General features: G+C 42.2%; 1 protein-coding gene and 1 pseudogene across 2 annotated transcripts in view; one reads left to right on the top strand and one right to left on the bottom strand.

Moving 5' to 3' along the window:
* Positions 1-25928, top strand: part of Pdss2 (decaprenyl diphosphate synthase subunit 2) — a 215006-nt gene that overhangs the window by 142082 nt on the left and 46996 nt on the right. For both annotated transcript variants that reach the window (XM_021173960.2, XM_029482521.1), the window contains exons 4-5: positions 2157-2231; positions 24777-24950. In XM_021173960.2, the coding sequence (XP_021029619.1) occupies positions 2157-2231; positions 24777-24950 (249 nt within the window). The remainder of the gene's footprint in view (positions 1-2156; positions 2232-24776; positions 24951-25928) is intronic.
* On the bottom strand, positions 3487-3950 carry LOC110303058 (annotated as a pseudogene).

Raw genomic sequence — 25928 nt, forward strand, 5'->3', positions numbered from 1 at the left:
AAGAGAGAGAGAGAGAGAAAGAGAGAGAGAGAGAAAAAGAAAGAGAAAGAGAGAGAGAGAGAGAAAGAGAGAGAGAGAGAAAAAGAAAGAAAAAAAGCAAGCTGAGCAAGCCAGTAAGGAACATCCTTCCATGGCCTCTGCATCAGATCCTGCTTCCTGACCTGCTTCAGTTCCCATCCTGACTTCCTTTGGTGATCAACAGCAATGTGGAACGTGTAAGCTGAATAAACCCTTCCTTCCCCAGCTTGCTTCTTGGTCATGATGATTGTGCAGGAATAGAAACCCTGACTAAGACAGTCTGGTATTTCAGGGGTAAAGGAAACCTTGATTATCCAAGCCAGATCTGTTAAAAGTTCATGCCATCATTTTGACATTGCACTTTCTCTTCGTAAACCCCTCTTCACACGACCAGACCTGGTCTCCGAGCCCCAACTGTTTCAAAACCATAACATCTCTTAGTGAGTGATTGATCTGTATTATGTGTCCGGCCATCAAGGAGCTCTTGGGATGTGCTTGTATAAACTGTAATCCAGTCTGCTGCTGTGTGTTTAGTTACAGACTTTCATAGACCTATTGGTGATATTCAATCCTTCTGGCTTTGGGAATAGGGCTTATCTGATACTTTCAGGAGAAAGACATCCATTCATTTTTCTCTCTTCCCCACTTAAATAACTCAGCACATCTGGTAATACTGTAGGGTCACTGTGCTTCCAGTTCCTCTGTAGCTTGTATTACTACAATATTCCTTAAAGTATTTAGTTACTTATAGGACAATGTTATTTGAAGAAGGGAGGGAAAAAAAAAACCTATGGGTCATACAAATTAGCTCATGTGCAGAGCTAGAAAAAAATGCCTTCAATCAGCAAAATTTCCATATCAGCAGCAGTATGTATGCAGTGTGAATGTAAATAAAGGTAAATGTTTGTGTGTTAAAATTTTAAAGCAGGTCTTTTTTCAAATCGATGTCATTTTCCTCTAAGAAAATGTGTTATTAAATACAAGGTACCAGAGATTAAAGTATCTGCATGTCTCAGTGTGTATCCCTTGGCTTACTTCAGTTACAGCAATGATAAAAGCTGAAACAGAATCCTTTAATTCAATCAGAACTGAGCTAAACTTCAGGAAACCAAGAGTAGAGCTCAGATACAGACTACATGGCATAGGAAGCTAAATACATTCAAAGGCTCGGTAAGAAGTGGATGACGAGAATTTGTGAAACAAATTCAACACTTGATTTTGCTTGGGTCTTTTTTAATAGTTCTGTGAAAATTTTCAGTGTTGATGGTGTATTTGACCCAGGGGTCCTCTGGGGACTATGTCCATAGTGCATTATTTTTTATTGTTGGTGGTGTGCCAGGCCCCAAGACTTTAGCACAACCGATTGCTTGATGGACGTACACTCAGGCTGTAACACTCAGCACACAGCATGACCTGCCAGAACTCAAGCAAGCAAAGGCCCAGTTTATTAAAGCCCGTAGTTCTGGGAACGCCTCTATGTGAACTAACCTTGCTTCTTGGCTTCTGTATTCTGCAGTTCCGCTTTGGCTGACTGTTCTTGTTAACTGAAGTATGTCAATCCAGAACATGGTTCTTATACTTGAAAGCTCATCCTGAGAAAGACCCAGATCCCAAACACCCAGTGTAATCGCCAGCCAGCTAATAAAGACTTTCTGCTGCCTTTACCACATGGCCCATCCATCTTCGCCAATGAATCCCCCACAACAGTTTGGTTTTTCTGAGTCAGGGTCTTCCTGTGGAGCCCTGACTGTTGGGGTATTTGCTGTGTAGACCAGGCCAGCCTGGAACTCACTGAGATCTGCCTTACTTTGAATGGGGAATGCTGTGACTTAGGAGTGTGCACAGTCCCATCCGACTCCATGGTGTATTTTAAGTACAATAGAACAGACACATTTGAAAAGTGAGCTATTTTCTTGCTGTTGTTTGTTCTTTCTGTACTAAGTATAAAAATTAGTGTCGTAATGACTCCCAGAATGGGAGTCCTGGAAAAGTAACCACTTAACAGAAATAAGCAAGCAGAAAATTGAGTTAATCGTTCATTCATCCTCCATTCAAATTCTCTGTTCAAATCCTACATTGTGACTAACTGGAGCTGCACCTTGGATTATTCATTCCATTTGTTTCTCTTGTCTCTCTAGGTTGTGGAGCTTTTATCAAGTGCTCTTATGGACTTGGTGCATGGAGTATACCAGGAGAACTCTGCTTCCACCAAGGTATGGGATTGCAGACTTGAAAAGTGTTACCATTGAAGTTCTGCTGCAGAGCGGGGTCAGGCGGCAAGCATTTCCTTCCTGTTTTAGGTTTAAACTGCACAGGATTTTTCTTTTTTCTTCTTTTCTTTTTTTTAGGTTAGTGTTTTGGCTACAAATTCATGGCCATACGCTCAGTACATATCAGCTTTAGCCAATTAAAGCAACCTCTGCTCCTCTGGCTGGAATCTCAATCTGTTTGGCCACAGCAGCCGGGCAGACACCATGGCACTGCTGGCTGGCAGGTAGCACAGTCATGAGGGGCTGCTGGCAGGAAGGACTGCTTATGCCGGGTGGCTGGGCCAGCCTCTCCCCAGAGAAAAGAGGCTCTGTGTCAGGCAGCGAGCTTGAGTGTGGCTGTCAAGAAGGGCAGGAGCAGGAGTGAAATGGCTTTTAGTTCCAAGGTCCAGAAATTTACTGCATTATTAGAGTCTCTGTGGTAGAAACTAGGACAATTGCACAGTTGGATTGTTTTGATTAATTTTATAGGTTTAGAATTAGGGCTTTTTGACTCATTTAACAGGTCATCTCAAGAAAGGTTAGGCTTTATTTCCTTAAAATGCAGTTCCTTCATTTCAGTGGGAGATTGGATGTGAAGTGAATGCTTCATTGCCCACCACTGCCATTCGCCATGATATCTACTGTTAGCAGGGATTCCTCTCGACGGCTCATTACTGTAACTTCCTTAACTCCTGCATTAGCAAGCTATCACTCACTGCAAATTAAAAAAAAAAAAATGCTTGCATGAACATCCTAAGCAGTAACCTGTCCACTTGAAAAAAGTAGAGACAAATTTTACTAAAAGTGAATCTAGGGCATGAGCAACTTAGATTTTAAAAAATTAAATCTGAAGTATAACTCAGGAGCTCTGGAAGGTTACAGCAGTGGTTAGTGAAACGTGAAGATGTTGTACCATGGACATCTGCTACTGTCTGACTCAGGGACGGACGCACCGTCCACACGCGGCGTCTCTGAACTCACCTCAGTAGCACATTGGAATGTGGAGACCTCACAAGATGTGGACCACACTGAACTGTGTTTGCAAGACTTCCAAAGACAAGAGTGGCTCTCTGTGTGACTGAAGGTTAATACCACCGGTCGGGGGTAGCTTCCGCTCTGGCTCTACTCGCCGAAAGTTGCCTTGCACATAATATGAAGATGATGGCCAATAAACAAGTGGCATTTTATTTTATTTTATTATTTTATGAATGAGGCAATGTATTAACCCAGCACCCTTTGTTCTAATGCTTCTTGTTGGCAGCTGCCACCTGTCCAGTGATCCTGTCCAGATCTCTGTCCCTGAGGTGATAGCTTGTGGCCCCATCTTGGTCCTTTTCCACCATTTTCAGCCCCTCCAGGACTTGGAGGTCCCGGCAGGCCACACTCTTAGAGCCTCTGGCTGAAGTGGCTGGGCCTGACACCACATCTCTACCATCCTCCATAGATCTTGGTCATAGAACCAACCCCTGCACCCCCGTGGAGGTACAGGTGCCATGCTGTGGAAGCAGCTCGTGTGTAGGATCAGTTCTCATCACATGGGGCAAGCTCTTATGTTTGGCCAGGCTTGACTGTATCCATCCATCTGGGGACTTTCAGCTTCCGGAACTTTTTGAGGACGGCTGCCAGAGCTCTGATGAACTCCTGCTGGTTAATGTCTTTTACAGTAACTCCAGGCATCGTGCGGCTTCCACTCTGCCAGCCAGGGGAAAGGGCGCGAGTAACATTTTGAATGATTTGCCGGCTTCTTCATTTGTTGTTCACAAAAGTCCCGAGAGAGGGCGGGTGCTGTTCTCGTTATGAGATGTGAAAATGGGGGCTTAGAATTCAAGGTTACACAACTTACCTGGGATTCGAACCTAAAACCCTATGCTTTTAGCCTCTTTCTTCTTCTACTCCCACTCTACCCTAACTAACCGTGGTTTGACCAGCTTCCATTGGCCATGCCTATGGTCTCACCAAGATGCTGCCACAGCGATCTGTGGAGGCAGCTGGGACATTGTTCTCACCTGGGATGTCTCTGAGGCATCCATCTCAGTCCCATAGAAAGTGTGCATTAATTACTAGTATCTGTTAGTTTTGTTTTTGAGGGTGTTTATTTGTTGAGACAAGATGTCACGATAAGTTTGGCTGGACTCACACAGGCTGCCATGTGTTCAAGGCTAACCTAAGCTACAGAATAACATCTACGCCTGAGATACTGAGACTGTCTGAAAAAACAGAAGCAAGGAAGCACACACACCATGTAATCCTCCTGCCTCTGCCAGTCATAGCCTTCCACTTCCCACCCTGAGGTCATAGGTACACATCACACACACTTATGACCTTGAAGTGAGCATGTTCTTGTAGTGTTGCTCTCTTAATTTACCCACTCTTACTCTCCGTGCACTGTAATTAGCCCACTTCACTCATCCTTGTATGACAGTGTTAAGTTCCCTGTGTCAGAAAGCCTAACAGCAACAGTAACACCTTGTTATGCAGTTCTGACAGCTTTGTTGCTCCTGTCACCTGAGGTGAGTAGGCTCATCCTTGAGAGATGGTCTCATCTTAGGGAAGAAAGGCTTACAATTTAGAGCTGATAATAGCATCCAAATTCAATGTCTAAATCTTATTCATTAACATGTTTGAGGGTTAGATTTGAACTCAGGGTTTGTTTGTTTGTTTGTTTAATTAGATTCCAAGTCCCATGTGGTTTTTAAAATAAAAAGAACAGAAAAAGCAACAAAGGCTTTGAAGGGTTACTGATGTAACGGAAGAATCACCAAGCAAGCACCATTTGCTATTTTACCATTAGCTAATACATTTCCCTTAAAAATATATATTGTACTGCTTTGTTCTTCTGCCCCCCACCTCCCCAGACAGAGCCCTTTAAAGTACCTGAGTCTTTTCAAATCAGTTAAGATCTAGAATATAGCTAAGCCCTTTGAAGATCAGTTATTTTTCAATAATGAAAATAAAAAGGTGTAGTTGTCCACAGCAGCCATTGATAACAGCCTTCATTTCCACCCCAGGTTCAATTTAACCACATTTTTCCTTCTTAACTGGAACCCTCACTCACCCCTTCCTGAGTGTGCCTGTCATTACAGTGGAAGGAATTGCTTCAGAGGCAAAGAGAAAGAGCGATCAACCAACACACACACATACACACACACACACTCACCCTTACCCCAGGCTGGCAGGCTCTGGCATGACTGAGTTGTCCCAAGCAGAGGTCATATGGAAAGTGAAGCCCGTGCTGTGGGTGTGTTGATCAGCCTCCACATGCAGCCTCCTGCAATGCGGAGGAATCCCTTGGAGAGTCATGTTAAGCTGTAGAGCATCCATCCCATCTCTCAGGGGCAAGAGAATACAATAGTGCTCTGTTTTCTTTGTGCCAAGTTAATGCAGAAATGGAGATCAGGTAGTGGCAACTTAGCTTTCTGTGGTGTGGTATCTATGGGACAGGTAGGTGCATTAAAGCGAGAGAGAATTGGAACTGGGCTTTGTAAATCACTTTCCCCAGAAGTTAGTACCTAATTTCCCTACAGCAATGAAACATACAACTTCAATTACTAGTATTTAGCAGATTGCAGGTAAGTTGTGATCAGGGAAATATGCAAAGTAATTCAGAACTGTCCTTTGTTCCCTCCACTCGTGGAAAAGATATTTGTGTGTTTGTATTTGCTATCTTGTGAACCATCTCTTCCTTACAATAATGGTTAGCCCTTGGACTTTTTAAAAAATGTACCGCACTTAGGCAGGCGGATTTCAGAGTTCAAGGCCAGCCTGGACTACAGAGTGAGTTCCAGAACAGCCAGGGCTACACAGAGAAACCCTGGGGCGGGGGGGGGGACCTTTAATCCCAGCATTTGAGAGGCAGAGGCCAGCCTGATCTACAGAGCTCCAGGCCAACCAGGGCTGCATAGTAAGACCCTGTCTCAAAAAAATTGCTTCTTTAAAAGATGGGGCTGAAGAGATGGCCCAGTGGTTAAAAGTGCTTGCAGTTCTTTCAGTTCCCATCTCACGACTGACTCATTTCAAGGAATCGGAGGCCCTCTGGCTTCCTGGGGCACCTGCATGCATGGCTCTTGTAGACACATATCAATATACACAAATAACCAATTAATCTGAAAAAAAATGGGAGGAAAAGTTAAAAAAAAAAAAAAACGAACCAATTAAGTAGCGAACCGGTTTTTGAAGTGGTCACTCGCCATCTGTTTGCATTGCCAGCCCCAACTGCTTTATTACACATAGTCTCCAGTTCTCACACCACTTCCTTTTAATAGAAAGGAATAAAAGTTCTTCTTCAAAGTTCCCAACTATTCATAGATTTAAAAGCAAGCTGCTGTCTGCAATAATTCAGATGTAGTCGGTGGAATTCTGTAAGCCTTATCTTATGTAGTAGTGATGCAAAGTGGAATCGTGCCACTCCTACACCTAAGTAAACTACTACAAAAGGCTAACTCAAATGGTCTTCATCCTTTCCATGATAGTGTTGTGTGGTTTTAAGGTTAATGCCAAGACTAGAACCTTTGTTCATAGATTGCAAATTGCATACTGCCAGAATACATTTCTGACCCCTAGGAGGGTCAGTACTGGGACAGGTGCCAGGGCTTTTATGCTTGCTAGGCAAGTGCTTTACAAGTGTAAACTCTGCTTATACAAAGTACTCATGTTCTCACTGTACTTGATAAATATATATTTTAACATTGGCTTTGATTTCACAAATCAAAGTATGTTAACATTTCAACAGAGATACATTGTTGCTGTTGCTCTAGCACTTATTATTTCCTCATTAGTGAAGCGACTACATGGTCAGTAAAGAAAGAACTGGACATACTGCCACTCTTAGTGCACAGACCTGTAGCCTCAACGCTGGGGAGGCAGAGGAGGATTAGCGCAAGTTCAAGACAAGCCTACACAGTGAGGTCCAAGCTGATGGGAGCTGCATCAGGAGACACGGTCTCAACACTTAAAACACAGGTGAAACACCACAAAAAGCCGGGAAGAAATATTTGACTCCCAGGGCCTCCATGGAGCTTACAACTATCTGTCCTCCAGTCCCAGGAGAGGTCTGATGCCCTCTTCTGGCCTCCATAGGCACAAGGCACACACAGACATACGTGCAGGCAAAATACCTATTTACATAAAATTTAAATTTCTTTTAAAAAGTGGTTCAAAGTATGATTTTAGTATCTGTTTAATAGTCTGCATATTAGTGAACCATTCCACAAATTTTATGTTTTGTTTGTATTTTTAAGTAGAATAACATTGTCATGGAATATAATTCTGTTGTATTTCACTGTTTGCATCAAAAAAATTCTACAGCTAAAGGTGAAGTTTAGCGGTGAAGTACTTGCTAGAATATGCTGAGACCATATAAAGCAAGCTGCTGTCCACAATAATTCAGATGTAGTCAGTGGAATTCTGTAAGCCTTATCTTATATATTAGTGATGCAAAGTGGAATCGTGCCACTCCTACACCTAAGTAAACTACTACAAAGGCTAACTCAAATGGTCTTCATCTTTTTCATGATAGGGTTGTGTGGATTTAAGATTAATGCCAAGACTAGAACCTTTGTTCATAGATTACAGATTGCATACTGCCAGAATACATTTCTGTATTACATTTCCAGAAGCTCACACACCAAAAAACATGACTCTTTTATATTCACGTGTGCTTTTTATATATAACAGTGTAAAAATAACAATAATAATTAGAGGAGAGGTTGTGAGTTTGAGAGGGACTGGGAGAGTTGCGTGGAGGACATGGGAGGGGTGGAAATGATGTAAACATAGGACTTATGTATGAAATTCTCAAAACTTTTAAATTAACTAGTTAATATTAGGATATGCTCTTCTGTCCTTAGCAAAGCCTGCTTGTGAAGTTGGGCTCAGGATCCATTGGGATCCTGGAGTTTAGGAGCTCGGCCTCCACTCTGAGATAAACCAGTTCATAGTGCCTTTACTGCTTCTGCAGCAGGTTTATGCTGAACACTTGATTCTCTGGGAATCTGGAAGTTTCTTGCATTCTGGGCATCGAGAACCTATAGGAGCAGCCCTGAGAACAACCTGAGCCTGAGTCTCCAAGGACACTGACCACACTTCATGCACAGCTCACACTTATTGTTGGAGTGCTAAGCATGCCCTGTGGTTCTGCTGGGGGTTCTATTGAAATGCTTCTGGACTCCAGCCACAGAGACCCCTTCCCTTTACTGCTTTTTCTCTGTGTCCTTTCACTCGTGTGTGTGTGTGTGTGTGTGTGTGTGTGTGTGTGTGTGTGTAAAAATTTTTTTTGAGACAAGGTCTCATTGTTTAGCCTGGCTGTCCTGAAACTTGATATGTAAACCACGCTGGCCTTGGACTCACAGAGATCTGCATGTCTCTGCCTCCCCTGAGCTATGATTAAAGGCATGTGCTGCCACACATGGCCCTTGAACTGTGATTCGACCCTATACTCTGCACACTGACTCTTCCTAATATCATTAGACCTGAGGGACGAGAGAGAGAGAGAGAGAGAGAGAGAGAGAGAGAGAGAGAGAGAGCTTAGTGGTTCAGAACACTGACTGCCCCTCAGATGACTCTGGTTCTCTGGTTCGAGTCCTGGTGGAGGTTCATGACCATCTATGATGCCTGTCCCAGAGAATCGATCGCCCTCTTCTGGTCTCTACTGGCATTGCATATGTGGTGCACAGACAAAAACCTCTGTACAAAAGTAAACATTCTTTAAAAAAAGTTTAAAGGGGCTGGAGAGATGGTTCAGCGGTTAAGAGCACCGACTGCTCTTCCAAAGGCCCCGAGTTCAAATCCCAGCAACCACATGGTGGCTCACAACCATCTGTAATGAGATCTGACACCCTCTTCTGGTGTGTCTGAAGACAACTACAGTGTACTTACATATAACAAATAAATAAATCTTTTAACAAAAAAAATTTTTTTAATTGGCTAGTGGGTTGGGGTTGCTAACATGCCCATTTTCTAAAATTATATCTGTTTGTTCTAACCTAACTTAGGGATCTAACCACATCCACAGTCCTTTGTAAAGGCAGGCCTCTAACTCAAGTTGGTCCTGAGAAGAGGAACAGACACAACTCCCCTGTCTTCATGCAGGCCCTGCTCATGGTTGCTTGGCCCCAAACCAAAAATAAGAGAGTTTAATCTAGCGCTCAGTTAATCAACAGTCACTGAAGTTGCAAAGGTCTGGTCGTGTTTCCAAGCATAGTTAATGCTCGACATATTAGCCATGCGTTTTGTAGGGCAAGATAAGTCTCATTCTCTTATTTGTCTTATGTTTGTACTTCTCTTCCTTTGGCTCTTAGTTTTGTATTTGACTTGAACGCTAAGACAATTGAGTCTATTAGAAATCATAGGTGCTCGCTTGCTCGCTCGCTCTACGCGCCTGCAGAGCTGTGGGCACTAAGGCATGAGAGTACGATGACTGTGCTTATGGAGGAAATGACAGGCGAGAAATGTAAACCAGGCATCTAGTGGGGAAATCAGAAAAGCCTCCAAAGAGGATCTGCTGTTTGAGATAGACTTTAAAGGGTGGAAGGAAGTGCACAGAACGGAAGACCGTGTGCAGAAGGAGCCGCTCTGTGAAAGGAAGCATAGGCTAGGTGCTGGGGCTCACACCACTCCAGAGGCAGGGGCCAGCCAGGGCTACACAGAGTGACCCTGCCTTTAAAACAAACAAATACAAACCCAAAAAGACCCTGCAGGGATGGTTCATGGGAAGGGCAGAAGATCTGTAGTGCGGGATAGAGAACTGAAGCCATGTTTACAAACGGAAGGTGGGTAATCAGGGGATTCTGACAGAGTCAGAGTCAAAGAGGTCCTGAGGGTGGTCCATGGAAGGGAGTCGCTCACTGGGTTTGCTCTGAGTGCATACGCTTGCCCTCATTGGCATTCGTGGCCCTGCCAGGAACACCTTTCAGAAACCACATCTCCATACCCAGTTGGGAATATTTTAATAGCTATCCTACTTAATTATTTTTATCTTAATCGAAAGTGTTACCATCTGGTGGGGTTTTGTTGTTATTGTTGTTGTTATTGTCGCTTTCTTTCTTTTTTTTTAATCATCCTTACCAACTATAAGTCTCTTCCTACAAGAATATAAGTACCGCTGTGTTTCTAGTCCAAATCAGTACCTGGCATGCCAGTAGTAGCCCCAGCCACCTGTTGCTAATTAATAATTTAGAAGCCCGAGGAGTGATGGTAATGGAAGAGTTTTGTCATCTTTTTGGGAAGGACTGTTAATATACAATAAATTGGAAATATTTAAAGTACACTATCTGATGTCCAGACCTATACAAGGACCAGAGAAATTATCACAGTGAAATTGATAAGCATCTATTGTCCCAATAGTTTCTTCTTTCGTATTCCTCCCTCCTGTACCTTCTGCTGTGAGCCTTAGGCAATCTGTCATCACTATCGATTAGTTTGCATTTTTGTAAAACTTTATATAAATGGATCTAGAAAAATCAACCCTTTGACTGGGGTCTTTGAACAATTACTTTGAACTTTATCCATAGCACAAGTCTGAGTAGTTCATTTCTGCTCAATGGTATTCAGTTGCAAGCATCTAACACCGTCTGTGATCCACCTATTGGGGAAATTGTGAGATGTTTTCAGTGCTAAAGTATTCCAGATGAAGCTATTGAGAGCATTCATGTGTGAAGGCTATATAAAAATGTACTTTCATTTCTCCTGGGTTTACCTAAGGAATAACCAGGTTGCTATCTGTGTGTCATACAATGGGTCTGTCGTGCTCTGTGCTGTCTAGTTTCCATCAGCTTGACCAGGCTAGAGTCACTGTGAAAGAGAAAACTCCAGTTAAGAAAACATTTCTACCAGGTGTGTCTGTACAGGTGAACTTTCTTGATTGATGATTGATAGGGGAGGACCCTGCTTACTATGGGCGGTGCCTCCACTGAGCTGGTGGCCCTGGGTGCTGTAGGAAAGCAGGCTGAGCAAGCCTTGGGGAGCAAGTCAGTAAGCAGCACTTCTCCATGGCCTCTGCATCAGCTCCTGCCTCCAGGTTTCTCTCCTGACTTCTCTCAGTAATGGACTGTTGCCTGAAGATGTAAATGAAAGTTCCTTTGCCCTGCAAGTTGCTTTGGTCATGGTGTTTTAGCACAGCAGTGGGAGCCCTAAGACAGGCTTTCGCCTGCTGAGCCATGTCACTGGCCTCCACTTTACATTCTGTCAGCTGGGTATGAGAATTCTGGTTGTCCCACACCTTATTAAAACTTAATTTGATCAAGTATTTAGAATTTTAGCCACTCTAAAATACAATATTGGCCTATTTTGCAGTTTTAGCTCATTGTGGTTTTGGCTGATAATTCCCTAGTAAGTAACAGTGCAGAGCATCCTGCATCTTTTCATGTTTATTTGCTATTCAATATCCTTTAGCAATATTATAGTATCCTTTATAATATCTTTTTTTTTCCTTTTTTCTCCACTTCCCTATCTCCTCTTCCCGATCTCTCTGGCCCATAGGTTGTTTGTTTGTTTGTTGGTTGGGTGGTTGGTTTCTCATTAAGATTGGTTGTGAGCCACCATGTGGTTGCTGGGATTTGAACTCAGGATCTCTGGAAGACCAGCCAGTGCTCTTAACTGCTGAGCCATCTCTCCAGACCCTTTTATAATATCTTGATAAACATTTTACCCATTTTAATTGGACTATTCAGTATTGGAGGGGTACTTGTTATTTGATGTTATTGTTTTATCTTGCATCCTACAATCTTACCAATTTGTTTGTCATAACAACCTTTGATTTTATAGGTTCTATGGAACCCTATGTAGGTAGTCATTTGGCATTTGTAAATAAAGAAAAATTTCCTTCTTTTCAAAGTCAATGCTTTTTTGGTTCTTTTTCTTGTTTGTTTTACTAGGTAAATGTTGAGGTTTGGTCTGTTGCTATGTGTTGTAATGCTGACCACTGGCCACCAAGGCCTGGTTGCCCCCAGGGATGAGAGAATCCTCTAGTACCTTGCTCCTTAATTTAAAACTATTGATTGCATAAAGATACCAACAGCCTATAGCTGGGCAGAAAAGACAAGAGATATAGGTGGGGTTTTTGGTTCCAGGCTTGGGGTATGAGGTAGGACCACAAGGAAGGAGAAAGAGAAGATGAAGAAGGAGAAGCCACCATAAGGTAAGTGAATTATGAAAACATGGCCATGAGGGCTGGCCAATTGGAGTAAGACCTGCCCAGGTGGAACATGGCTAGTCATATCTTGGGGTTATTAACAGGGAAATGGAGGGGCTGGTGAGATGGCTCAGCAGGTAAGAGCACCCAACTGCTCTTCCAAAGGTCCTGACTTCAAATCCCAGCAACCACATGGTGGCTCACAACCATCCGTAATGAGATCTGACTCCCTCTTCTGGTGTGTCTGAAGACAGCTACAGTGTACTTACATATAATAAATAAATAAATCTTAAAAAAAAAAACACAAAAAAAAAAAAACAGGGAAGTGGATATAATAGCACAGAGGTTAGATTCATCAGCTTTAGTGCTGATGGAGGTTTAAAAATATACAAGTTGTGTGTTTTTTATCTGGGAACTGAAAAATCAAACCCCTGATTGAGATTAAATAATTAATAATACAACAGGTAATATTGATAGAAAAATACACCCTAGATCACTGTCATTACTAAATGTATTTCAAGGTAATCCAAGACTACAAGGTATGTTTTTTTTTAAACATTTTATTTTTTAATTAGAATGTGTGTATAGGTGTATATGTGTCACAGTGGCGATCATGCTAAGGTCAGAAGCTAACATTAGGCATTCAGTTCTCTCCTTCTGCCATGACAGTTCCGAGGATTGAACTAAGGTCGTCAGACTTGGCAGCAAGTGGCCTTTCTGCTGAACCACCTTGCAGACCCTACCTGGCTCAGCTTTCAAAATTGTTCTTTAGGTAGCCAGTTGAAAAATGTAGAAATAGTCCTGCTCACTGGTTGCAACAAAAGCAATTGATCTCCCAAACTCTTGTCTTTAGCTCTAACAAACCTGTCCAAGAAAATCATTATTATTGCCTCTACAGGCGCTGGGTCAAAGGGAAGATATTGTATCAGGGCAGTCGTATCTGGACAAGAACCTGGAGGCAGGAGCTGATGGCTATGGAAGATACTGCTTTCTGGCTTATTCCTCCTGGCTTGCTCATCCTGCTTTCCTATATAACCCAGGGATAGCGCCACCCACAGTGATCTGAGCCCTCCCACATCAATCTTGCTTACTCATGTCACATGACTTTGAGCATGTGTTGTATGGAAGGCACTAGCTGTATAAGGGCTTGATAACAAATGTTTTTACATATATTTAAAGGAAAATGTATAGTTTAGGAACTTTACGTGTGAAGCAGTGAGCATTAAGATACCCTAGGGTGTCTGTCATTGGTCCATTACTCACAACTTGTCCCTTGAATTATACCCAAGACATGCACTAATGAGCTAATAAAATGTGTCATCTCGTGTTTATTGTTTGCTGGGCATCTGTTCAGGTTCATATCACAAGTCCAAGACTCTGAAGCGTCTCACAGTGGTGATGACAGTAATACCTATAATTTTACTAGCATCCTTTTTTTTCCCCAAGTAGAAACAGTTTTAAATCAATTGTTAAATATTGAATGTATTCCAATTTGAAGACAAATGAGAGTAATTTTAATGGCTTGTTCTAGTTAAAAAGTACACTCACAAATTACACAGTTTAAAAAAGTAAAACAAATCACTAGGTATCCAGCACCACTTTTAGAAAGCAGAGTACTGGCTGGGGGATAACTCAGTGTAAAGTGCTTGCTGCACATGCGTGAGGGCCTGAGTACTTCCAGCAACCACATAAAAAGCCAGGCATCGCAGCATGGTGAGCAGAAAGCCAAGGGCGGCACTGAGCACCTTTAACCCCAGCACTCAAGAGGCAGAGGCAGGCAGATCTCTGGGTTTGAGGCCAGCCTGGTCTACAGAGTGAGTTTCAAGCCAGCCAGGCCTACACAGTAAATACCTTGAGTAAATAAATAATTGTTTTAAAGATTTATTTGTATTTTTAACTGTGTGTGTGTGTGTGTGTGTGTGTGTGTGTGTGTGTGTGTGTGTGTGTGTGTCTTTCCCTTCTCCTAGCTGTATAAAGATCTGTGCAGTGGAGTACTGATACTCATAGAGCCTAAAAGCGTCAAATCCCCTACACCTGGAGTTACAGATGGTGTGCACCACCCGATGTGGGTGCTAGGAATAAAATCAGATCCTCTGGGAAAGCAGAGGTAGTGATCTCTCTCCAGCACCCCAAAATAGTTTTTATAAATAATAAGGTATAAAGACATGAAGATTCACCCAGTTCTAAATGCACACACATGTTCAATGTACATTATGTATGTATGTATGTATGTATGTCACATGAGAGATTTATTGGGGCAGGGGTATACAAGAGGCTGCCTCTGAGCAGGGATGGAAAAGAGCAGGCCGTGAAGGCGAGAGCTTTATAAGGGGTATGGAACTTGCGCATTGGGAAGATACTCAGCCTGTGGTGACAATGGAAACGTGGTGCATTGGTGGCTAGTGATGGCTGGGCTGCTGCTGCTGAACCACCTAATTTTGAGGTAGAATGGAATAGAAAACCAGAATGTAGATTATTTAAAAACAAAAACATAAAACAAGAAAACTTTTAAGGCAGTATGTTAACATTCTGGTTTCTAAGATCATGTGAAAGATGTGGGAAGAAGTGTATACATGATGCTTATTAGTCTCTACTCAGTTGGCTTTACTACAAAGACAGGAAGATCACTGCGGATTTCAGGACAACCAGCTGGGACCACCATGCTCAGCCAACCTTTATTTTATCACAGTCTGGAGGCTGCACATCTAAACTTCCAGGCAGTTTAATCTCCTGTGAGAGCTCTGACATCCCCTGCCTGGCTGTGTCCTCCATAGCAAAGAAAGACGGTAGTGTAACTTGGGTATCTAATAATGATTGAGAGCACTAATCTCATTAGGTCGGGGCCACCTGCTTATTACCTTATGTAACCTTGATTACTTTCTTGTTGCAGAGATACCCATGCTCAGAATTTCAGCTTCCGTGTTTACATTTGAGGGGACACAGGCATTCATCTGAGGCAACAGTCAAAAAGAGTACCTTATCTATGCCCTCACTCCTGTCATCAGTGGCTCTTAGGCGACACTTGCCTCTGCCCCGTGCCTGCTCATCCTGGCTTGAGCTAAACTTTTTACATAGGTCAAGGTGCAATAGGAAGAAAGACAACTGACTGATCAGTGACATGGCAGCTAAGGTTGCAATGATGTCTCACTTTTTACCTGTTAACAATGAAAATAATAATTCTGGTCCATGGCAAGGCAGTCAGTCTCAAACGTGTCTGGTCAGTGCATGGCTCAGGAACTTCTTTCTGGACAGCACTTTGGCAGATGTTTTAAGAGACTAAAATGTTTAGCCTTTTGAACTGATAAATCTAATCATGGGCTCCATCTGTGGTCACCAGCCTCCAGGATCATCAGTGAGCCCCACCCCCTAGCGGTTCCTGTGCTCGCCTTTCCAAGATGGGATATAAAGGCCTAGGAAGCTCTCTGTGGCCTTGTACTTACTCATGAGCCACTCCCATTGGAAAACCAGTTGTCATATCATGTGAGTAGCCCCACGTCAGGGCCTGTGTGGCAAGCGACTAAAGCCTGCTGCCGGGAATCCCTGGACTCAAGGGAGTTGTATTAGTTTTCAGCACTGTTATCAACTCAACGAGGAAAGATTGGCTCTGTTTGAGGCAAGGTCTCTCATCAAACCCAGACCGTGCTGCTTCAGCTAGACTGGCTGAACAGTGAGCTCCCGGGACCTGCCTGTCTCTGCCCTTCCTTCCCACCCTGCAGCCAGAGCTGCAGATGCACGCTGGCTTTTACACAGATGCTAGGCATTTCTACTAGGTCCTCACGCTTGCACAGCAAGCTCTTTACACATGAGCCATCTCCCCAGCTCCGAGAAACACTTCTGAAATGTTTTAATAATAAGCATTTTCACATCTCCCTAGCTCCTTTTTTCTTTATGATTTATATGGATGTGAAACTTCCAGATGCCTACCTTACTAGGTCCTGTGTAGCTGGAATATAATTCAAAACATACTGTCTTGTCCAATGAGATGAGGCTGTTAATACACTATCCTGTTCCCCTTTTCGCATTACCTCAGAATTCCTGAAGACATACTCATTACACGATCTCTTCAAGGGGTATTACTACTAGGCTTAATATATAGGGTTATTGCAGACACAGATAGGTAGGTAGGTAGATAGATAGATAGATAGATAGATAGATAGATAGACAGACAGATAGATAGCCATGCATCGTTCACTCTACACACAACCTTCTTTTTATCCTAGAATATATTAAGGGAACTGGAGAGATGGCTCAGTGGATAAGAACACTGGATATGCTTCTAAATACCCTAGTTCAATTCCTGGCACCCACACAGTGGCTCAGAACTATTGTAACTCCAGTTCCAGGGGATCTAATACCTTCTTCTAGCCTCAGTAGGGACTAGGTATGTATGTAGTGCACAGACATGCATGCAAGCAAAACATTCATACACATAAAAATTTCAAATTAAATATATGAAGCATAGCATATATTTCTATATATTAAGCATATCCAATAGATTCCAATTGCCATATATCTGAGGATGATCTCTGCCACTTAATTTTGCCAGGTCTTGCTCAAAATACATTCTTGGAACATTCTTTCCTGTTAAATAAGAATTATGATGCCTAAAACTTGGGGTGGGAAGTGACGGATTATGTGATGCAGGAATGTTATCATCATGTCATTAGCCAGCAGGACAAATCAGGTCCCTCTGTGTCCTTGCTTCCTCCTCCCCGAACTGCAGAGCGTTGGGAAGTTTTCCTATATTTGTCTCACTTTTTATCTTTAAGATTTTATTTGTAGTTTTAATTTTCTGTATGTGGCAGAGTACACATGAGTAGAGTGCCCACAGATTCCAGAAGGCATCAGATCCCTGGAGCGGGAGCGACAAGCAGTTAGGGGTTCCTGACCTGGGTCTTCAAGGAGTCCTTGAAAGAGCAGTGTGTGCTCTTACTGGCCATCCCTCCAGCCCCTTATTCTCATAATCGTGGCTCTTATTTACCTTTAGAAAATAACTAAGGAGAGCTAGGCATGGCAGCCACACCTGCAACCGTAGCACTCAGAGGCTCAGGGCCAGCCTCTGCTATGTCAGGAATTTTATGAGACCTTGTCTCAAAAAGGAAAAGGAAAAGGAAAAGGAAAAGGAAAAGGAAAAGGAAAAGGAAAAGGAAAGAAAGAAAGAAAGAAAGAAAGAGAAAGAAAGAAACCAAAGGAAGTAATTTGTGCATTAAAATGTGTGTTAAGTGAATGTAGTCATTTATCCAACCCATATTTAGGTCTCATTTATAAAAACAGTGACCCAGAATATGCATCTAACATGGGTAGCCTGAAGCCAAAGCGCCTGTGTATAGAGTGGGTTGAAAGGAGACACTTGGTGATCTATGCACTCATTTCTAGCGTGTGCTCCAAGCTGAACACATCTCCAGCTACTGTATACTTTAAAAACACTGTTTCGGGCTGGAGAGATGGCTCAGTGGGTAAGAGCATTGACTGCTCTTCTGAAGGTCCTGAGTTCAAATCCCAGCAACCACATGGTGGCTCACAACCACCTGTAATGAGATCTGATGCCCTTTTCTAGTGCGTCTGAAGACAACTACAGTGTACTTAGATTATAATAATAATAAATGATTAAAAAACAAAAAACAAGCCGGGCGTGGTCACACACGCCTTTAATCCCAGCACTTGGGAGGCAGAGGCAGGCGGATTTCTGAGGCCAGTCTGATCTACAAAGTGAGTGCCAGGACAGCCAGGGCTACACAGAGAAACCCTGTCTCGAAAAAACAAAAACAAAAAAAAAACAAAAACAAAAAACAAACAAACAAACAAACAAACACTGTTTCAACCCCACAGATGGTCAGTTTTCAAGTCTCCAAAACTCTTCTGATCATGAGAAAGGAAATAGTTTGGCCCAACAGATTCAGCAACTCCATGGCCCAATTAGTTTGTGCATGTTTAGTGACCATGGACCTAAACTTGAAGTTCTCACAGCCACAGTGACAAATGAACTTTGGTCTCCCATGAATAGAAAAAAAAAAAAAAAATGTTTCGCCACATGAGCAAAGCAACTGAAGAGTGTATGTCTCCCAGACAAAAAGCAGGCTCTTCATTACACATCCGTGCCCACGGCCTGCCAGCCGAGATGTCCAGTCCCATTGAACATATCACCAGTGCTGCTATCTCAGGCAACAGTAGCATGCCCTCCATACTTTCAACCAGCTTTACCTAAGCAAAGTAAATCATGAGCTCGAGAGCAAGGTGACAGCAGTCTCAATTAAGACACCTCTGTTTGACTGTTGTTAAGAAATCCCATCAAAAGTAAATATTCACTGAATATCATCTTTTATACGTAATAAATCTTTGGTAAGAACTTAATGTAGAGCCAGGAATGGTGGTACGCCCCTTTAATCTTGGCATTTGGGAGGTAGGGATAGGCAGTCCTCTATGAATTCTAGGCCAGCTCAAACAACAAATACACAAATATACAGACAAACATCATGTATGGCTGGGCTGATCCAGGCCTATAATCCTAGTACTTGAGATGCTAAAGAAGAGAATAACAATTACAAGGCCACCCTAGACTACATGATGAGACCTTGCCTTAAAAAATATACACAAAGTTGAGGCTACAACTCGATGGTGGTGTGTTTGCCTGGCATGCTGGAGGTCCTTGGTTCAGTCCACAGCACAACAAAGGAAAAAGGAAAACTTTCTGTAACTGAGTATGGTGGCATATATCCATATCCCAGCACTTGGGGAAGGCATAAGAAGATCAAGAGTTTAAGGTCATCCTGGAATGTAAGAAGTTGAGGTACAGGGGGCTGGCGAGATGGCTCAATGGGTAAGAACACTGACTGCTCTTCCGAAGGTCCTGAGTTCAAATCCCAGCAACCACATGGTGGCTCACAACCACCCATAATGAGATCTGACGCCCTCTTCTAGTATGTCTGAAGAGAGCTACAATGTATTTATTTATTTATTTATTATTTTCTTTATTTACATTTCAAATGTTATCCCCTTTCCTAGTTTCCCATCCGAAAATCCCCTTTCCCCTCCCCACCCCTGCTCCCCAACCCACCCACTCCTGCTTCCTGGCCCTGGCATTCCCCTATACTGGGGCATAAAACCTTCACAGGACCAAGGGCCTCTCCTCCCATTGGTGACCAACTAGGCAATCCTCTGCTACATATGCAGCTAGAGCCATGAATCCCACCATGTGTTTTCTTTGATTGGTGGTTTAGTCCCAGGGAGAGTTGGAGGTACTGGTTAATTCATATTGTTTTTCCTTCTAAGGGGCTGCAAACCCCTCAGCTCCATGGGTACTTTCCCTAGCTCTTTCATTGGAGACCCTGTGCTCTGTCCAATGGATGGCTGTGAGCATCCACGTCTGTATTTGTCAGGCACTGGCAGAGCCTCTCAGGAGACAGCTTTATCAGGCTCCTGTCAGCAAGCTCTTGTTGGCATCAGCAATAGTGCCTGGGTTTGGTGGTTGTTTATGGGATGGATCCCCACATGGGGCAGTCTCTGAATGGTCATTCCTTCAGTCTCTGCTCCGAACATTGTCTCTGTAACTCCTTCCATGGGTATTTTGTTCCCCCTTCTAAGAAGGATAGAAGTAACCACACTTTGGTCTTCCTTCTTCTTGAGTTTCATGTAGTTTTGCAAATTGTATCTTGGCTATTCTGAGCTTCTGGGCTAATATCCACTTATCAGTGAGTGCATATCGTGTGTGTTCTTTTCAAGTCTAAGTGGATCAAAGAACTCCACATAAAACCAGAGACACTGAAATTTATAGAGGAGAAAGTGGGGAAGAGCCTTGAAGATATGGGCACAGGGGGGAAATTCCTGAACAGAACAGCAATGGCTTGTGCTGTAAGATCAAGAATCAACAAATGGGACTTCATAAAATTGCAAAGCTTCTGTAAGGCAAAGGACACTGTCAATAAGACAAAAAGGCCACCAACAGACTGGGAAAGGATCTTTACCAATCCTAAATCAGATAGGGGACTAATATCCAATATATACAAAGAACTCAAGAAGTTAGACTCTAGAAAACCAAATAACCCTATTTTTAAAATGGGCTATTTTAACCACCCATAATGAGATCTGACACCCTCTTTTAGTATGTTTGAAGACAGCTACAGTGTACTTATTTATTTATTTATTTATTTATTTATTTATTATTTTTATTAGATTATTTTCTTTATTTATATTTCAAATGTTATCCCTTCATTTATTTATTATTTGTTAATAGTTTTTATTTATTATTTAGTTAAAGAGCTAAACAAAGAATTCTCAACTGAGGAATACCAAATGGCTGAGAAGTACCTAAAAAAATTGTTCAACATCCTTAATCATCAGGGAAATGCAAATCAAAACAACCATGAGATTCCACCTCACACCAGTCAGAATGGCTAAATTCGAAAACTCAGGTGACAGCAGATGCTGGGGAGGATGTGGAGAAAGAGGAACACTCCTCCATTGCTGATGGGATTGCAAGCTGGTACAACCACTCTGGAAATCAGTTTGGCAGTTCCTCAGAAAATTGGACATAGTACTACCGGAGGATCCCGCAATACCTCTCCTGGGCATATACCCAGAAGATGTTCCAACTGGTAAGAAGGACACATGCTCCACTATGTTTATAGCAGCCTTATTTATAATAAATAGCCAGAAGCTGGAAAGAAACCAGATGTCCCTCAACAGAGGAATGGATACAGAAAATGTGGTACATTTACACAATGGAGTACTACTCAGTTATTAAAAATAATGAATTCTTAGACAAATGGATGGGTCTGGAGGATATCCTAAGTAAAGTGTACTTATTTATAATAATAAATAAATAAATCTTTGGGCTGGAGTGAGCAGGGACCAAGCAAGCAGGGCCAGCCAGAATGAGCAGAGGTCCTAAATTCGATTCCCAACAACCACATGAAGGCTCACAACCATCTCTGCAGCTACAGTGTGCTCACATACATAAAATAAATAAATAAATAAATCTTAAAAAAAAAAAGTTGAGGTAAAATCTTATGGGGGGGGGTGACACAGAATCGCTTTGTTTCTGGGGGAACGCACCTGTTCCCAAAAGCAAGATTAAAAAGTAAAAAAGGTAAAAAGTTCAGCAGGAGAAACAGAACAGAATGGTTTGCTAGGTACCTGTCCACAAGATCTATAGCTATTTGTTCTTAACTGGGGGTAGTGCTTTCCCATAGAGGCCTCAACTTTTCCCACAGAAATCTCAACTTAGATAATATTTTTCCACTAAGGCCAAGACTTGGTAAGTAAGCACTTATGGCTGACAAGGCAGTTAACATTCAAACAGGGTCGCTCCCAACACAATCTAGCCTACATGAAACCCTGCCTCTCCAGATACATACATACATACATACATACATACATACATACATACATACAGGGAGGGAGAGAGAGATAGATATGGATAGATGAAGTTCATGTGAAAAATTCTCAAAGAATATACTTAAAATCTATCTAAACCTGTAGATACTGTGACACTGTAAATATATCTAAATCTCGTATACTGGCCCTGCATACCCATTTTGTAGATCTGATACTTAAAGATACTGATTTAGATGTGGCTTTCAAACTAGTTTCCAGCCGGGCGTGGTGGCGCACGCCTTTAGTCCCAGCACTTGCGGGGCAGAGGCAGGTGGATCTCTGAGTTCAAGGCCAGCCTGGTCTACAAAGTGAGTTCCAGGACAGCCAGGGCTACACAGAGAAACCCTGTCTCCAAAAACAAACAAACAATCAAACTAGTTTCCTTGGTATTTTAAAATTATACATTAGTTTTCCTAGAACATGTTTTCTTAGTAAATATGCGGCAATCTGGTAGAAATGAACAGAAGGATTTCGCTTTGTTAATAACCAAGTTCATACTAAGTAATAACTTGATGTTCAGGGAATAACATTTCTGATTAACTCAGGAGCAGAGTTATTAACTTATGGTCCAATTAAGTGATGGGAGTAGATTTCAGGGGACCATAAATTAATTGTTTCTGGTTATCTGAATAATCTTTTTCAGAGATTTTCTGTTCCATGAATAATTTAAAGATATAAAAATGATGAATAATAAAGAGTCTAAATCCCAGTAAGAAATGCATAATGAGCAGAGCTAACACTTTGGTGGTTTCAGGTCCTGCAATTAGCCTTTTACACACATACAATTACATGTACACATATACAATGGTACACAATTAAAATTAATGTACAATTTTAAAATGCTAAGAAAATTGGTTATGATAGCCACATCTAATGTACATTGAAAGCTCTGTCTATCTGCATGCATGTTTCTGGTTTCTTGTTTGTTGTTGTTGTTTCTATCCCTGGACCATGAGCTTCATGTGGACAAGCTGCTTATAGACCTTTGTGTCTAAATTGGTTTGCAGGGATCTGCTCCATGATACATAAATGAGTGTGTTACACAAACAGCCCAAAGAGGCCCTGTGTGTTGTCCACTCAGTTATCCTTCATCTCAGAATACTAAATTCCACCTGGTCTTTAAAGCCCTTGCTGCTGTATAAGGTTAATGCACAGCTCCAGGAGTTAGGAGGTAGACGTGTGGGGAGGACTTGGGGGAGTTCCATTTTCTCCCATGAGGTCTTTACTTGGCTTGGGATTGCGTAATAGTTTGCTTTGGTTTGGTTTTGCCATTTGGAGTTTATCATAGACTGAAACAAAAATCATATTTCATTTTTTCCAAATAGTTCTTTCTAGTAAATGGCACATTCACTGGAAATTCTAACTTGACTTGGACTTTTCCATAAAATATAGAAATTTTCTGCATATGCTTTGGTTGTTTTCTGAACTCTGTTTTGTTCCACTGACTGCCTGTCTGAATCAATCATTTTTTTTAAGAGTGTGTGTGTGTGTGTGTGTGTGTGTGTGTGTGTGTGTGTAGGTACATACATGTAAGTACAGGCCCCCAAGGGGGCAAGCATCCCTTGGAGCTGGAGTCACAGGTCTTTGTGAGCCACCCAGTGTAAGGGAGGACTAGAGACTGAACTCAGCTCCTATGCAAGAGCAGCAAGTACTCTGTCAACCCTGGAGCCATGGAGCCATCTCTTCAGCCCCACTCTTTTTTTTTTTTAATTACTGAGTCTTGATATTACCAGGTGAGGCTAGATGAAGTTCAGTGTTTCTGTTTTTCTGTTTGCCCTACTCCACTCCATACTCAAATACACTACTACATCGTCTTCTTCCTTCAAGATTGCCCATGCTAGTCTCCTCCCTCCTTTCTTCTTTTATCCCTAACCATGGTGGTTTTAGTAAGAATGCCCCTCCTCCCCCGCCATGCTCATATATTTTAATGCTTAACACCTGGGAATAGAACTGTTTGAGAAGGATTAGGAGGTGTGTTCATTAGGGTTTCCATTGCTGTGAAGAGACACCATGAGCATTTAATTGGGGCTGGCTTTCAGTTTCAGATGTATTAGTCCATAAACATCATGGTGGGAAGCATGGCAGCGTTCAGGCAGACCTGATGCTGGAGGAGCCCAGAGTTCTACGTCTTGATCTTCCAACAGCAGAAATAGACTATGTCACACAGGACATAGCTTGAGCCTAGGAGACCTCAAAGCCTGCCCCCACATTCTTCACCCTTCCACCAGCAAAGCCACACCTACTCCAAGAAGGCCACACCCACTCCAACAAAGCCACACCTTCTAATAGTGCCGCTCCCTATGGGCCAAACACTCAAACACATGAGTCTATGGGGGGAGGGGGAGACACGCCTATTCAGCCCACCACAGAAGGTGTGGCCTAATCATAGGAGAAAATGTGTTGCTGGGGTTGGGCTTGTCTGTACGCCTTCTGATTCGTTTTAGTTATGATTTATTATGGTGATTATTAGTTTTGTTCCCTGCTACCATGTTCAGATATCTTCTTGTTTGTCGTCATTTTGGTCTTCCCAGTGTGCCCTGTCTTCATGATGCCCTTACTGTTTTCATCACAGTTAAATGCAGTGTGATCCTCATGTGTCAGAACTGATGGCTCCTGTAAGCAGAGGTCAAGTTAGAGAGCTAACATTTCTACATGTCTGCCTCATGTGCTAAGTATATTTTATAGAGGTTCTTGAGCTTCAGATAAAGCAGTCATGTTGGCCCTGCGCTTCGTAGCTGGAGCCCGGGCTCAGCTTCCTCAGGTCTGTCCTGTTGCAGAAGCAGGAGTGCTGCTAGTCCGTTCTTACTTGGTTTTTATTTATTTGTTTGTTTGTTTATTTATTATTGTGGCCCTGGCTAACCTGGAATTCATAATCCTCCTGCCTCAGCCTCTCAGTTACTGGGATTGCAACTGTATTCCACCAGACCTAGCCAGTTTTTAATGCTTTTATTCTCCATCACAGAGAAATTAACCCTAAAGCCTGTTCATCTTGGCCTTTCTTACATCTTCAGGGAAATTCTATCACAGATGATATTGGAATGTCGACCTGGAAGGAGCAGACTTTCCTGTCCCATTGTGCCTTGCTAGCGAAGAGCTGCCAGGCTGCAATGGAGTTAGCAGAGCATGATGCTGCGGTCCAAGACATGGCATTCCAGTACGGGAAGCACATGGCCATGAGTCACAAGGTATTTGCACACCCCGCCTTCTGCATCCTGAAAACTGTTGGCACTTAATAAACTGCTTTTATATCTTGAAAGAAAGTTTATTGTGTGAGTGAAATATGTCAGTCGGAGACAATGGTAGTTATATAAGCAGTACAATTGGCAGATACTATATAATTTTGATGCTTATATTTTATTACCACCTAAAAGAATTCTTAAAATAACTCCTTTAAATTATTAAATAACATGTAATATCACCCTCACAGAATGGGAAACTGTTTTTTATTTTTGTTACAGTTCCCTTGAAAATCCTATGTTAAGCAAATATTGAAAAGTTAATAAAATTTGAAAGTATACTATATAAAGTTGAAAGCTTCCATTTTAATTCATGATTTAATATTTTTAATCAAAGCTAGAGCATAGATTTATTAAGAAAAAGCGAGAACACTCCCAAGAGTAGGAGAGGCTAGAAGGGAGGACTGCTTTAATAACTCCTTCTTTTCAATGACATGTGAAATATTAAACATCACCAAACCAGCTGCTTTGTGGTTGCCTCTATTTAACTTTAAATTTTAAGTTATCTAGGACATCCAAAGCTACATAATAGAAAAACTCTGTCTCAAAAAAAAAAAAAAATCAGTTACATACTTTCAAATGTTACTTATATAAGACAGAAATACATACATGTTTGTGTGTGTATGTGTACATGTATATATAACATGTATCTTAGTCAGGGTTTGTACTCATACACAAAACATCATGAACAAGAAGTAAGTTGGGGAGGAAAGGGTTTATTCAGCTTACACTTCCATACTGCTGTTCATCACCAAAGGAAGTCAGGACTGGAACTCAAGCAGGTCAGGGAGCAGGAGCTGATGCAGAGGCCATGGAGGGATGTTCAGCCTGCTCTCTTATAGAACCCAAGACTACCAGCCCAGAGATGGCACCACCCACAAGGGGCCTTTCCCCCTTGATCACTAATTGAGAAAATGCCTTATAGTT

The sequence above is a fragment of the Mus caroli genome, chromosome 10, assembly GCF_900094665.2.
Source record: "Mus caroli chromosome 10, CAROLI_EIJ_v1.1, whole genome shotgun sequence".
Taxonomy (NCBI): Eukaryota; Metazoa; Chordata; class Mammalia; order Rodentia; family Muridae; genus Mus; species Mus caroli.